Here is a 14714-nt window from a genome sequence, read left to right as displayed (position 1 = left end):
AAATCAAAAATTTTAGCCGTCTGGTAAAAGGCAGCATTTGTGTGTGATGTTTGGATGAAACTGACCATAAATGTAGAAATGCATAGCAGTTACGTAGAATAACCAAAACACACACGATGAGAGAACGTGATCAATTAATATAGATAATTCATTTTAACAGTTACTATAACTGTTAACATTTACAATTTTATGATTAGTTGATGGGGTTTGTTATTAGAGTTTATTAAGTGCTATTGACATGAAGCACTTTCACCAAAAGTTGTGACTAAACATCAAGCTTTGAAGTTTACGCCAACATATTCAAGCCCAAAAACATCATGATAGCTGGCAAATATATTTGTAAAGAAATTTGTTTCATGTTTTAGACTAAATCCCAAAAATTGTTAAGTTACTTTGCTGTTGGCATGGAGTTGGTTATGAGGAAAGTTATACTTAAAGTAATCATTCCTTAATTATTTATCTATTAGCAAGTGCCAAAAACATGCATGGTTTGATGTTTATCAAAATAAGTTGACAGTATTAATGTTTTTTTCTTACCAATTTGGCACCGCAATAAGCTAGATCAACACATACCAGTTTTAAGTGGCGACATTTACTTTTTTTGAAATTCTACAATGTTTTCAATTGATATTTTCTTGCAAGAAAAGTTAATCAAGTTATTATGTTTTTAAACTGACATCTTTTTACTCAGAACTACCAGCCATCTATTTACTACAACTGCAAGAAAGGATTTGCTGTCGTTAAACGAAAATGAATTTTAAGCAGCCATTTTTATGTTTCAAAAAATTGCAAGCAACTTTTCAGACAATTTTTAATTTTTTGAACAGTTGCTTACTTTTAAGTTTTTGTGAGTCTGCTTTGTTTTCACATAAAATCTTTTTTTTCATAACAACATATTTTTTTATTCGTTTTTCATATTTGTATTGCCACGATTTGTAGACAATGCCATCACAGCTGTTTTCTTAACTAATGGAGATCAGTTAAAAAACTTCAAAATTCAACTCTTCATCAAATAGTGATGTCTCTTGTCCAACTTTTTAGAGTTATAACTGCACTTCTACAGTAAGGGAAAACTGTAGTTTGATCCAAATAATATCATAAATAACTTCTGTTATCTGCTCATAATGTTGATGAAGTATTGCACAAACAACTCTATCTGGTAACGAGAAACTTTTTGCTTATTAAAAATATCAAAGCTGTAAGAAGGGGTTCTAGCAAAGTTTGGGTAAACTGTTTTTAAGCGTTGGGAAAATATGCATTACTAAAACCTAAGATTACTAAAAGTAAAGTATGAAGTTTCAGATTTTAGTTGCTACTATTTACCATTTAAAATTTTAATCTTTCATGTACTGACGTGATACTATCTATAATGTTTCTTGTCCTGATGCAATGCTATTTATAATCTTTCATGCCCTGACAAAGTAAAATCTATAATTTTTCATGTACTGGCATGATTTCATCTATAATGAAAAATTCAGCTGTTCAATTCAATTCAATGGGCAATTGAACCAATTCAAGGCAAAATGCTACAAAGTGCAAGTCTACACATAACTCTATGGATAACTCTATGGATAACTCTACTAAAATCTAGTAATGATAATAAAAGTGAAGAAAAAATGATTATGTATAAAGTTGGATTTATATAGGCCTACTCTAATTTTTGACTTCTGAAAAAATTCTGACTATTGATTTTGATAACTTAGTAGCCCTTTTTTGTAAAAAATAATAAGTGTGCCATGTTGCAGTAAAATTCTATAGCACTGGAAACTATAATAAAAAGTCATTCTAGGAAATGGTTATTTTCCGCCAAGTAACACACAGAAGTGCTTTAATTGTGGTGTCATTAACTTGGTCTATAAAAAGTAAATGAGATGTAAAATTTTTAACACAGCCAATGTCACTATATGACAAGACGATGAATAGACGATGTCACAATTGCTGCGACTGCATACAAAATGAATAAGTAACAAACTAACAGACCAGAAGCTAAAACTCTGTAAAAAGTAATAGAGCCACTTTTGGTACTGATATTTTCCAAAAAACACGCACTATTATTTGACAAGAACAATTCGCTATCATCGAAACATGTGTTCCTTTGAGCGATTGTAATCATAACTCAATTGTCTTATTGATTGCAATGAATAATACGACACACTGTCATACCAAATTGCTATTGTGGCAAAACAAAACTGTTCTAAAAGATGACTTATCTCGATGTGTCAACAGCTTTAAAAACTGAAGCTAAAGTGTTCTTTGTGGGGCGTAATGAAAAATATCAATTCTTTAATAATGGTAAAGCTGATTGAGGATTAGAACTCAAAGTTATGGCTGTCATGATCAATTGCCCTTATCAAAATTTTATGCTAAGTGTTCAGGCTTACTAAGCCGACAAAATGTGAGCCACCCCAACGCCGGAAAACAAGCAAACCCTTTGTTTTTTCATCACGTCATTCTTTCGTTGTCGGCCATCTTTGTAGACAATTTTTATAGTTAAAAACACAAGGCTTCTGCAATGAATTTTTGAAAATGATGATTTTGTTTTCAATTATTTTATTATAGTATCAAGACAATACCAAAACATACTATTAAGTAAAAGAATGAAGATCGTTTTCTACAAGTACGGCGGCTTTTTCGTGAACAAGCGCATGCGCAAACGAATTGATGATGTAGAAAAAACGATGGCTAACAAACAGAAGCTATACCGATTATTGATGCATGCAATTTAAGGTCAAAAATAATCAATCTCATTGATATTTAGAATCTACATACCTTTGCTTATGTGCCTTGTATTTTCTGAAGAGAATTACAACAATGGACACGATTACGGCAATGACCACTACTCCTGCAGTGATAACAGCTACAACTACAACCATCGATTCTGGTCCTTTAGGCATGGATTCATCTTGTTCGGCAAATGAATTAGCAGGTTCTGAAAATTCACAACAAAATCATCAGTTAGGTTCAATTGAAGAGCTTGCAGGACAAAAGGCTAAACTTAGAAGAAAATCTAATAAAAGAGCATTTAATATAAGTTTTTTATGCAAGAACCAAAAACTGGTCTGCTTTAGTATTGGAGTAATTGGCTTATCACTAAAGGATAAAGATTATGAGCTACACAGTCTTTAAAATTAAAAATTTTTCATTTTGTAAAACTTTAAATTTTCAAATTTTTTTAATCTTACAGATTTAAAAAAAGGATGTAGTGCCATAATACAAAAACTGAATGATTGTTCTACAATAAACTGGTTTTACTGCTTTTATGGAAAATTTCAGCTTTATTGTTGTCTACTGTTATATAAAAAACATACTACCCGAGTCCTTTTGGATACTTTTTAGTATTGCCATTACAAATTTTGAACTCGGCTGTCTGTACCTTTAGAATGAGCATTGGTTTTGTTTGTACCGTTGTTAGCGACCAAGTTATAAAATTGTTCCTAAAAGCTTTAGTCATTAGGTTTAAGCATTAGGTTTTAATGCGCGAACCATTGTTGTCCAAATCTTAAATTGGTTTTTCATTTCTTCGCCTGATTGTTTGATGACTTACCTTTTTCTGTTCCATCTTTTTCCAAGCGTTTTGGTTTTCCTGGCGTTCCTTTTGGTTTGACTAAAACAAACAACCAGTCATTCACCAAGTAAATAAGATGTGAAATTGTTAACTCCCCTAATATCACTATATGACAAGAGGATGAATAGACGATGCCACAATTGTTGCTACTGCATAGAGAATAAATAAATAGTTAACTAACAGACCAGAAGCTAAAATTCTGCAAAAGGTAATAGAGCCATTTTTGGTGCAGATATTTTCCAAAAAACACACACTACTGTTTGACAAGAACAATTTGCTATAATTGGAATGTGTGTTTTTTTAAGCAATTGTGATCATAACATAATTGTTATGATTACATAACATAACATTACATAACATAATATAACATAACATTACATAAAATCACATAACATTACATAGTATAATTGTCTTATCGACTGCGCTAGTCTGTTTGATCATCAAAAGAAAGACTGTAACTTAAAAATGATGTATGAAACATTGAAAATCAATATTGCAAAGTTGGTGAGTTGGCTAGCTCAGGTATGAAATTTTTAAAATGCCAAGTTCTACTAAAACTTTATAACAGAAAACTAGTGTTAAACAAAAAAAACCGAGTGGTCCTTCTAATTTACAAGTATTTACTCTGAATGCCTAAAAACTTTGCTTTAAAGAACTTTTTAAACAAATTAAGAATCTTTTACTCTTCAATCAATTAAAAAGCAGGTATCTGTTTTTCGCATCTAAAATTTTGCTCATCCTTGACATAAACTCAATACTTTTTGCAGTTGTTGTTTAGATTTTAGAAATCAAGTTAAGTAAAAATATATTACTCTTACAAATACTTATACTAAGATTTGTGTACTACCGATCAAGTATTCCAGCACACTAGATTTAGGAATTCCCCACTATTCTTATCACACAATCTTTGAACATATTTCCTTATCACAAACTTGATTGTTTATGCACATGTGTTACGAGTTTCAAAATCCTGTATAAACTATGTCCAAAATATGTGTATGTATCTTTTGACACATATGACAAACACCTTTTTTATGTCATAGGATTGACATAGTACATCTACTAGTACATTTGCTAATGTATACTTCAGTTTATAAACTTTCATTGCCACAACCTTATAATTCACTATCCTGACTCCTCCAAAATATTATCAGACCAACAACTTCTAAGACAATTTTATTCAATTCACTCATTAGTTCCTGATTTCTGTGTTCCTATTTTTGTTATTGCATCATTTTGTTATGTTACGTTTTTTGTTATGTTATGTCTTAAAAAAACATCATTTTGTTGATGATTAATGATGCCAAGAAAAAGTTATACTTGTATGCAAGGTTTTGTGGTTATGACAAAACTTTAATATATATATATATATATATTATATATATATACACGTATATATAGTATTTATATATATTTTATATGTAAATCTATATTATTATTTGTATTATATACTGTATATACTATATACATTATATACATATAGTATATATAGTATACATTGTTTATATAATATTCTCTATACTATATAGTATACATCATCTATATAGTATAAACTAACTATAATGTGTAATATATACTTATACTGTATATACACTATATATTATTTATAGAAATATATAATATATATAATATATATTATATATGTCTAGAATATAATCAAAGATCTGTAGATCTAATCAACTTACGGTTAGTGTATGTCATGCATCTCATTTCAGAGCTGTTGGTACCAATAAGTATCACTTTCATGTGTTGGCTTCTACCCAGAGAAAGAGGTTGCTTAATTTTACATTCATTACCTCCTTTTGCACTCTCTGAGAAACCTTCTTCTCCGATGCATACAGAAGATACCGATGCAGACTTCATATTTAATACCCGCATGCGATTGTTCGCCGGTTCAGCAATCATTATAACGTCTCTAGAAATAATCCTAATGCCATGAGGATGATTGAGTTTTGCTACGTTGAACCCTCCATCGTTGAAGCCAAGTGTGGTAGACAGAATTAACGGTTGCATACCTTTGTTCGATGTAGTAATTTTTAGTACAGTTGTAGGTGTGGTAACAAAAAGCGTATCTTCTCGACGATTCAATGTGATGGCTAATGGAGTTTCCGCAATTCTGACCCAGCTAGCAACCATTTGAGTGCTCAAGTCTATTTCTTTTATTTGTCGGTTAGCTGAGTCTGAAACAAACACATGGATATGGTCAAATTGGATGACGACCTGGCGCGGTTGGTTAAATTGTGAAGTCAACGCTTGTCCACTCCGGTCACCCGCTTGTTGACACTCTCCTGCATAAGGTGAGGTTGAATTTGTTGTTTGGTCTAAAAACCTGATGCAATGATTGTTAGAGTCGACAATCATGATGTGAGTCCAGTTAACCTGAACAAATCCAGTGATAACATTGAAACTAGCTTCTGGATACGTGCCCTCACGATATGAACGTGACCCACTTTCACCGATCAAGGTAGTCTGTTCAACCGGTTGTTGACTATTTATATCAAAATAAAACTTTTTTAGAGACGAACCATCAGCAATTATGAAAAAGTTTGGGTCAGTGATATCTTCCGCAATGTACCAGACAACATCTTCTATTTGTGGAGGCGAACTTAAAGGGGCGATCAGTCCAAAGCTTGTCCTAAAATGAAAATAAAAGATGATTTGCAGATTCAATTATTTATTAAATATATGCTGAAAAATTGGTTTTTATGTACACTTATTATATAAATAATTAAAAATTGTATAGTTATTTTGGATTGTTTGCACATAATTATAACATGCGAAAATGAGCAACTTATCAACTTGTAATAAACATTTTTGCTTAATAAAATATAAAACATATTTAAAAGTTTGTTGAGCAAAAAGTTTGGGAAAAAATGAAGTATTGTAATGACTCTGATTACCGCCATCTACTGAGCCTGTGATCAAAACTAAAGATTAGGTAAATTTATCTACACAATTTTCTAATCCAATTTTTACCACGGAGCACTAGCGATGCCCTGATGTTTTTTTTATTTCCAATCAAATAACTAGCAGGATGTTTAAAGGAATGGTTCTCAGGAACCAGATGGAGTTTTAAAACTAAATATTTTTAGTGACCTAGTAAAAGGCAAAGAGCATATGCTTGCAAAGTTTGGACAAAGTTTGCCAAATATTTGAAAATGCAAACTAATAGACAAACACGATGATAAAGTGAGACTTTTTAATATGAAATACATTACAACTGCTATAAGGCTTTAGCACGCATAAATATTTTGTATTTTGCTTAGGCACTTGTTACAAAAGCGTCAGCAAAAAACTTCTTTGGAGGCCACTATAATCATACAAATGGAGAAGTATTTACAAAAAAACTATTTACCGTATATCAATAACTCTATAATAAGGTATTATAGTTCTAATATTATGCACCCTTACTTAAAATTTTTGTTACTTGTACATTTAAACTCTGGTGTTTTTAATGATTTATGACTTTAAGAGGTACTAAAATCAGTGAACATAAATTTAATGACAAAGAACATAAACCTAATCAATTAAAAATAAACTATGCCAGATATTTAGTTTCTGTGTTTTACATATTTAGACTTTTTGGCTGTTGGTGCAAAGACCAACAGAAACAAAAATATAACCAAAGCTAATATATGTGTTACTCATTTCAACAAATCTAAAAACACTTTGCTCCTGATTTAGGTTTGAAATTTTACTACCTAAATGTTTGGCGTTGCACAGCTATTAAAAACAGCCTATAAACAGTGAAAGGTAATGTAGTTGTCTGCCAGTGGCCATTAGCCTGGCACACTGCCAATAGCTAATTTGAGTAAACTAGTATTGCTAAGCTTACTAATAAAAGCTGTGAGAGCAAGCTTTAGTAATATTGTGTGCAATACAGAGTTGCTCTGCGTATTTTGAGCCAGATAATGACTATCTGCCAAATGAACTTATTGCATTCCATGTAGCTTAATAGATTAGTTTATTGCCTTAAGAAAGGAAGGATCTGACACAAAATCTTCTGTGATACGGATTTTTCATTGCTAGATTTTGATTGCGATAACTGGATACAGGATGCACAAAAAGTAAAAAACTAACCCGGAGATTTATATATATATATAAATAGATTAGATATCCTGGATATTTTATATGGTTACGTAAAGTTTTAAAAATGAACATGGACAAACTTGAGTAGGTTTTATCAGAAAGTATCAATAATCTATATATATACTTCTCAAAGTCCTTCTGTTGGAAATCTGGCTATAGCTATTATTATAACAGCTGAGCTGGACAACAATAAAGACTCAAAGTCATGGCTTACTGTCATTGGAAGCCTAACCTTCTTAACTAGCTTAGTGGAGTTTTCCATTGGCAATATGCCAGGCTATTAGCTTGAAAGGGGCAGTTGTTTGACAAAGTTTTAAAACCTTTACCGTCGTTTTTATTTTTCTCCTAATTTAGTTCAACTACACGTCACACTTCTCTCATGATATGTACTTTGAAAGTTATAATGGCAAATGTTGTTATATGTTAAATACAAATCAATTTTCTGTCCAAAGATTCTTCTATTACACGGGCAACGCCGTGTGGCGCAGCTAGTTCTATATATTTGCAATTGTTTTTATTTTTGAAATGATTCGTTGCCAGGATGTTTCAAGATTAATCTTGATAAAACATGATTGCAATTAAAACGCTCAGATAAAGTGAAAGTGCAATTATGACATCTTTAGTTGCAAAGAAACTGACAGAAAAGAGACGCGTAATGCTGCAATTTGATGTCATTTCATACGAATTTTATTTGTAAGAATTTTAATTCCAATCAAGTTTTATTGATTTTAATCTATAAACATGTCAGCAATAAATTACCTCAAACATCAAACGCAATCACAAATAACAGAAAAATACCGATACTGTCTGTTTATAATGTGAGAGAATAGCAAAACATATATTTAAAAATTTCTTATTTCTCTTGTTATCTGCTACATTATCAAACAAAACTGCATCTAGCAATTAACAGCAAAGGTTTATTGTGAAATGCATGTTTAAATTACAAAACACATGCTGCATGTTCAGGTAGGACTAAAAATAACAAATTTAGCCTTTCAAATTATGACTCAAACACATTTTAATTTTATATAAATTTTTAATTTTATATATATATATTTTATATATATATTTATATTTATATATATATAAATATATGTATATATATATTTAATATATTTAGTATACTATATATATTTTATACAATTTTATATATATATTATATAATTTTATATAATTATGGCAAGCTTCTACAAATTCACACCTAACTAGAATTGATAGGTTAACTCTGATCAAGTAATAAATTGGTATAAACTAAACATTTAGTTGGCCCACTTGGACTATCTTAAACCTAATGACTTATTTTATAGTTATCAAGGTTTTTTTATTAATACTGTTTAGCAAAATATTATCACAAACAATATTTTGTGAATTAGATATAGCGACTAGCTGAATGTTATTGCTAACTTCACAGTGTGCAGATTTGAAACTAACAACTCTATTTACTGTTTGTAAGAAATTTCTGTTGCGGAAGCTCAAGCCCATTTTTGTATGACATTCAAAAGCCAAAAACTTTCCAAAACTAAAAACCCAGCTAAAGATTTTATATTTTTGCAGGGTATATTACTGAAGATGAAATATCCAGATAAAAACACAAATTTATGAAATTCTCTGCTCGATGCAAATGACCTTGACATAAAACTAGTAGAGCTATAACAGTTACTGCATATGGAACATCAACGCTTATAATGAGATGTTTGGTAGCCAATACAGATAAATTTTATGAATTGCCATAGATGCAATGATAAATATCACAATTTAAACTTTTTAAGAAATTCGACAGGTTCAACTTGAAAACGGCAGTGGTTAGCAGGGACTAGCTCAAGCTGTTTTTGTAATGCTGATTAACTTAGAAATGTTATAAATAGATGCAAAACTATAAAAAAATCTAAAAGACAATTAATTATCCTACTCATCTGCTGTTCTGGAATATATAGCTTCTCCTTCTGACTCAGATATCCCCAATAACTAAAATAGAAAAGAAGATGAAGTATATACAGTTGTCTACTAGATTGCTTGATGCTTCTTTCTACAAGCATGGAGATGAGCTAGGAGCCAAGAACCAGGTCTTCATGTGACTACTAGCGACAGGCAGCTAAACTCGACGCTCAAAAAAATACAAAGACCTCTTATCAACTTGCACCATGAAAATGTGCTTGCTGTCTGTCGGAAATCGACAATGACTTGCATCTTAGCGATGCGTGCCTGGGTCAAGTAGTATAATAGTAGAGGTGACCCAATTAGTATCTCAGTATCTATCACTTCTGGAGCTGTCAAATTAACTTAAAGGAGTGCATTTTGCAACAAGTCCAGTCTGACAGAGCCGCCTCTGTCAGTCAATGTGCAAAGGACAGAGGTGGATCTTTAATGTGTGTGTTGTCAGTGTGGCACATGGAGCTTCCAAGTTATGGTCTAGATTTAATTTAGGGTTGAAAATTTGCTGATAATTTTGTCATATTCACATTAAGCAGGACTCGAACCACCAACTCCATGGTTGATAGTCAAAGGCGCTACCACTAGGCCACCCTGACACCCTAACAAACAATAATTAGAAATTAGAAAATACCCACAACGTAGTGTGATGAAATGCGCTGAGTTTTTTTACCTCTACTGAGGAGCACTTTCCAAGATATTATCAACTTGAATCTATCGGCAGCAAGAGTTTCTGTGACTTCAAATATTAGTCTCATTGTGAACACCTTCGAAAAAATTTTGCGAAGCAAAATGGCGTTGAATTCGTTCGAAGCATAAAAAACACAGTAATTTTTCATCCCAGTTACCCATTAATACATATGTGTTTAAATGAAAAACTTCGATGTAAGCCAGAAAGTATAATCTTTTAGCTAACCAATTATACCAATGTTGATTGATTAACAGTAAATCATGTGACCTATGAACCATTTTCACTTAAATTTTTCAAAATTTAAAGCAACTCCTTAAGTAGACCAAAGATATCTACTTGAAAACCTAGTAGATAGTGTAATATTGTAATGGTCTAAACTAGTTTAGTGATTAAAGAAGTAAATTTTGTCTTAATATCATAAAGTATAGGTGCACGTTGATGCAAATTAAAGTAAAACATTTGTATTTATATAATTTTAACAATATTTGTATTACAGGGTTAATGTTCAAAGTTTTGAAAAACCTACCATTTTGGCTGCTTTTTGAAAGGGTTGATGGTGAAACAGATAGTTCATTGCTACCCTTCTAGCAATGAAATATTTTTTCAGAACAACATATGTTTACTCTAGTCTGAATTTAGTGACCTATATGCAGGTTAATGATGTGACTTGTTATGCACTACTAGCAATCAGCAAGGGAAAGATAAGCCTATGTTATCCTTATTTGGAATAACATAAGGCAACAAGAACTGTGATAGGCTTTAATGAATATTTCAGTATGGTCATAAATGGCTTTTGCGTTATTAAAATGGCACATAAGAAATGCATCCTTCAAGCTTTCCTGCTGCAATATAGTCACGTAGATGACTACATTGTCTAGGATTCAATGGTGCTTCTGTAGCTCTTTTGGTTTCTAATTATCACCTATTGGTTTTAGTTCTTGGTTTAGTAATAAAGTCATGAAGTAACAGAGTTATCAAGTTATAAAGTTATGAAGTAATAGAGTTATGAAGAACTAGAGTTATGAAGTAATATAGTTATCAAGTAATAGAGTTATGAAGTAATAGAGTTATAAAGTAATAGAGTTATCAAGTATTAGAGTTATGAAGTAATAGAATTATCAAGTAATAGAGTTATAAAGTATTAGAGCCATGAAGTAATAGAGATATGAAGTTATAAAGTTATGGACTAATAGAGTTATGGAGTAATAGAGTTATGGACTAATAGAGTTATGGAGTAATAGAGTTATGAGGTAATCGATTGATGAAGTAATAAAGCTAAGAAGTCAGAAAAGATAATTAAACCATGCAAAAACACCATGGTCAACGCAGAAATAAACCTCAAGTTGTACATAACACTCAATTCAATTGTTCTAAAACCAGTTCTCTAGCAAATTGTTTTGCTTGGTTACTCTTGCTAGACATACCTCAATTGTCTAGGTTTCTTTGCCATTGGATTGGCCATTAGGGTGTGACTAGCTAAGCTAATGGATCTCTGTACTGCATCATGAAAATCACTAAGACCATGACTATATTTTCTAACCTATCATGAACTGTCAAGCATATAACTTTTCGATCAGTTTCAGTTTCTACTCAATTCTTATTCAAACTTGTGTACTGATAAATCGAAAGTACGAAAGTAGGGCAAAACAAAAAGTTTGCTCAGCCAATAAATTGCTAGCCAATTTTTGATCAGCCTATAAATTTCTACTAATGTTTTATTTTATTCTGGCTAAGATAGTTTTAGAAAGTTTGACAATGTGACATTTGAGCTTGTTCAATTTACACATACTTATAGGATTGCGGTACGGCAACCAATCAGAGAAAGCTGCGTGTAGCTTCCTTTTTCACACTCTAAACAAGCTAGATACACCAATGAATCATAAGGGTGATAGAAAGTATTTACAAGGGTGACATCAATCAATAGAGCGAAACAGAATTGCCTCATTTGTGAGGCAATGTCTGGTTTGTTCTACTGATTAGTGTGAATTGGTAGAACAAACACTTGTGAGGCAATGTCACTTCACTTGTGACATTCCCTCGCAAGTGACATTCAATCACTTGTGAGGCATTGTCATTCAAACTAATCAGGTAAAACCTAATAACACAATCAGTGTACTCGCAACTAAAAACATCTGTTCGTGCTGAGATGATTGACCCAAACACAAATTTCTTTTAATTCTGAAATTAAATGAAGTTATATACACATGAGCTACTCTTATTGCTGGTTCACTCTATATTGTTGTATTTCAGAATTGTTCTCTCAGAAATGATTGGTGGATTATATGTATCGTAAGTTGAAGGCATCATCGAGGCAACACCGATACTTTGGAGAAATTTGCGGCGATCAAACTTACTCAGTAGTTTGCCGAGCACCAACGAAAGCCTGTGCAATGAGTAATTATCGTCACTTCAGTGACAATAATTAGCAGTCACGGATTGCTCGATTCATTTTTTATGACGACTCTGGAAGACTAGTATTTCATCGTTTCCGGGATCACATTGCATAATAAAAACGCTATGCTGTGGAAATTTTGCTGATGTAAACGTGAATTGTTTGTTATAGTGTGAACATTGCTATTACAGAGGATCACCAAAGTATGTGTGGTTGACAGCAGCCTACAGCGATATGATGTAAAACAAGCCTTTAGGTTGTCAGCTTTTGATGCAACAATACCTATGGGTTAGTATAGCAAATTGGAAAAGCTGAATATACATTGTTTTTGTTAGTTTGTCTGTTGGTTTGTTTGTCCATGAACAAATCAATAAACAAATTTGGAACAAAGGTTTACAGAACAGCTTCAATGAGTACAGTTATAGTCTTAGGCAATATAGTTCTAGGGGAGTTGGGCTAGAGGCCCTTTGGGTCAAAAAACAGCATCATTGAAGTATGTATTTCCCTGTTATCACTATAAGATAGACTATAGTTGTTAGACACAAAGTATAATCTTTCACAGTTAAACTTCTCTGGTGGTAAACATGGTTTCAAAATGCTGATGTTTTGGAAGACTTGATCAGAGACCTTCTGATAGCTAAAATCTATAAATTCTGAATCACCCCTTTAACTTAAGTCACAGTCATAGAATATAAATCAAAACTTTGAAATGAAACTTCCAGAAATATTTAAACATATTGAGAAGTGAGATGGGCTGGGTTAGAAACCCTATGTAATAATTCAACCCTAGGTTACGGCTGTTTGAGTGTAATAAAACATTCAAACAGAACTTTATCCTGGAACTTGGAAAGTTTTTACTATTGTTATCTTTTTTTATATTTTCCTAGACTTAGACTTAGACTTAGACTTAGACTTAGACTTTAAGCAGGGAAATCTTTTATTAGTCGGTAAAGTGCGCAAACATAAGCTACATTCATATTTCATAGAAGTGACCCCCCTGGCAATGCCAGATATTTTTGGCTAGTCATTATAAAATACATTGAATGTACACTCATAAAATATCTTTGCAAAGTTTGTCCAAAATTAGCTTCTCTGAAAAACATTTTCAAAATTTTCTTAGTACAACTATACCTTTTTATTTGTTAAAATGTTGTTTTTTCAAATCGATTGTTTGTAGTCAGCATAGATTCAAAAATACAGCTATATGTCTCCTACTGATTACTACGATATAGTGTGGTGTTCAATAGTAATGGCTGCTTTGAATTTGTCGAGATGTCAACTGTTTTTATAGATTTAACTAGTTGGTTCTGAGCCAAACATAGCAAAATTATATATCTTTAGACAGCTTAACATATGTGAAACTAAGTATTTGATTTAAATTTATTGAAAAACATGCCAACTCGCAGTTCACTTAAAATTTCATTAGTTTCATAACTAATTTCCTTAGTTACCGATTTCAAAATTTTCTAGTGTGTACCATTTTGAATAAGTGTAATCAAATATTACAACCGATAGATAGACAGGAACTTTAGTATCAGAGGTCAATGCCATTAAAAGACAAACAATATTAAAGCTAATTAAAAATATATGCATATTAGAAGAACAAGTTATCTTTGCATAACACCGTTTTAAAATGGAAAGTAGCAAAATGGTTGTGTTTGGTATAAGGTGTAGATACATAGATAGATGCATACATAGATATATGCATGCATAGATAGATGCATCCATAGATAGATGCATACATAGATAGATGCATACATAGATAGATGCATACATAGATAGATGCATACATCGATAGATGCATGTATAGATAGATGCATACATAGATAGATGCATACATAGATGCATACATAGATAGATGCATACATAGATAGATGCATACATAAATAGATGCATACATAGATAGATGCATACATAGATAGATGCATGCATAGATAGATGCATACATGGATAGATGCATATATTGATAGATGCAAGCATAGATAGATGCATATATATATATATAGATATAGCTTTATTATCACAGGCCTTTCAAAGCATATTAGACC

At 31.7% G+C, this 14714-nt stretch overlaps 1 protein-coding gene across 3 annotated transcripts in view; it reads right to left on the bottom strand.

The window, feature by feature from the left end:
* Positions 1 to 14714, bottom strand: part of LOC137398601 (uncharacterized) — a 37516-nt gene that overhangs the window by 18963 nt on the left and 3839 nt on the right. For all 3 annotated transcript variants that reach the window (XM_068084765.1, XM_068084766.1, XM_068084767.1), the window contains exons 2-5: positions 9564 to 9619; positions 5251 to 6200; positions 3545 to 3604; positions 2770 to 2929 (exon numbers count right to left, since the gene is read on the bottom strand). In XM_068084765.1, coding sequence (XP_067940866.1) covers positions 2770 to 2929; positions 3545 to 3604; positions 5251 to 6200; positions 9564 to 9619 — 1226 coding nt within the window. The remainder of the gene's footprint in view (positions 1 to 2769; positions 2930 to 3544; positions 3605 to 5250; positions 6201 to 9563; positions 9620 to 14714) is intronic.

Source organism: Watersipora subatra, chromosome 6 (assembly GCF_963576615.1).
Source record: "Watersipora subatra chromosome 6, tzWatSuba1.1, whole genome shotgun sequence".
Classification (NCBI taxonomy): domain Eukaryota; kingdom Metazoa; phylum Bryozoa; class Gymnolaemata; order Cheilostomatida; family Watersiporidae; genus Watersipora; species Watersipora subatra.
The sequence above is the reverse complement of the archived record's forward strand: the minus strand, read 5'-3'. Positions and strand labels throughout refer to the sequence as shown.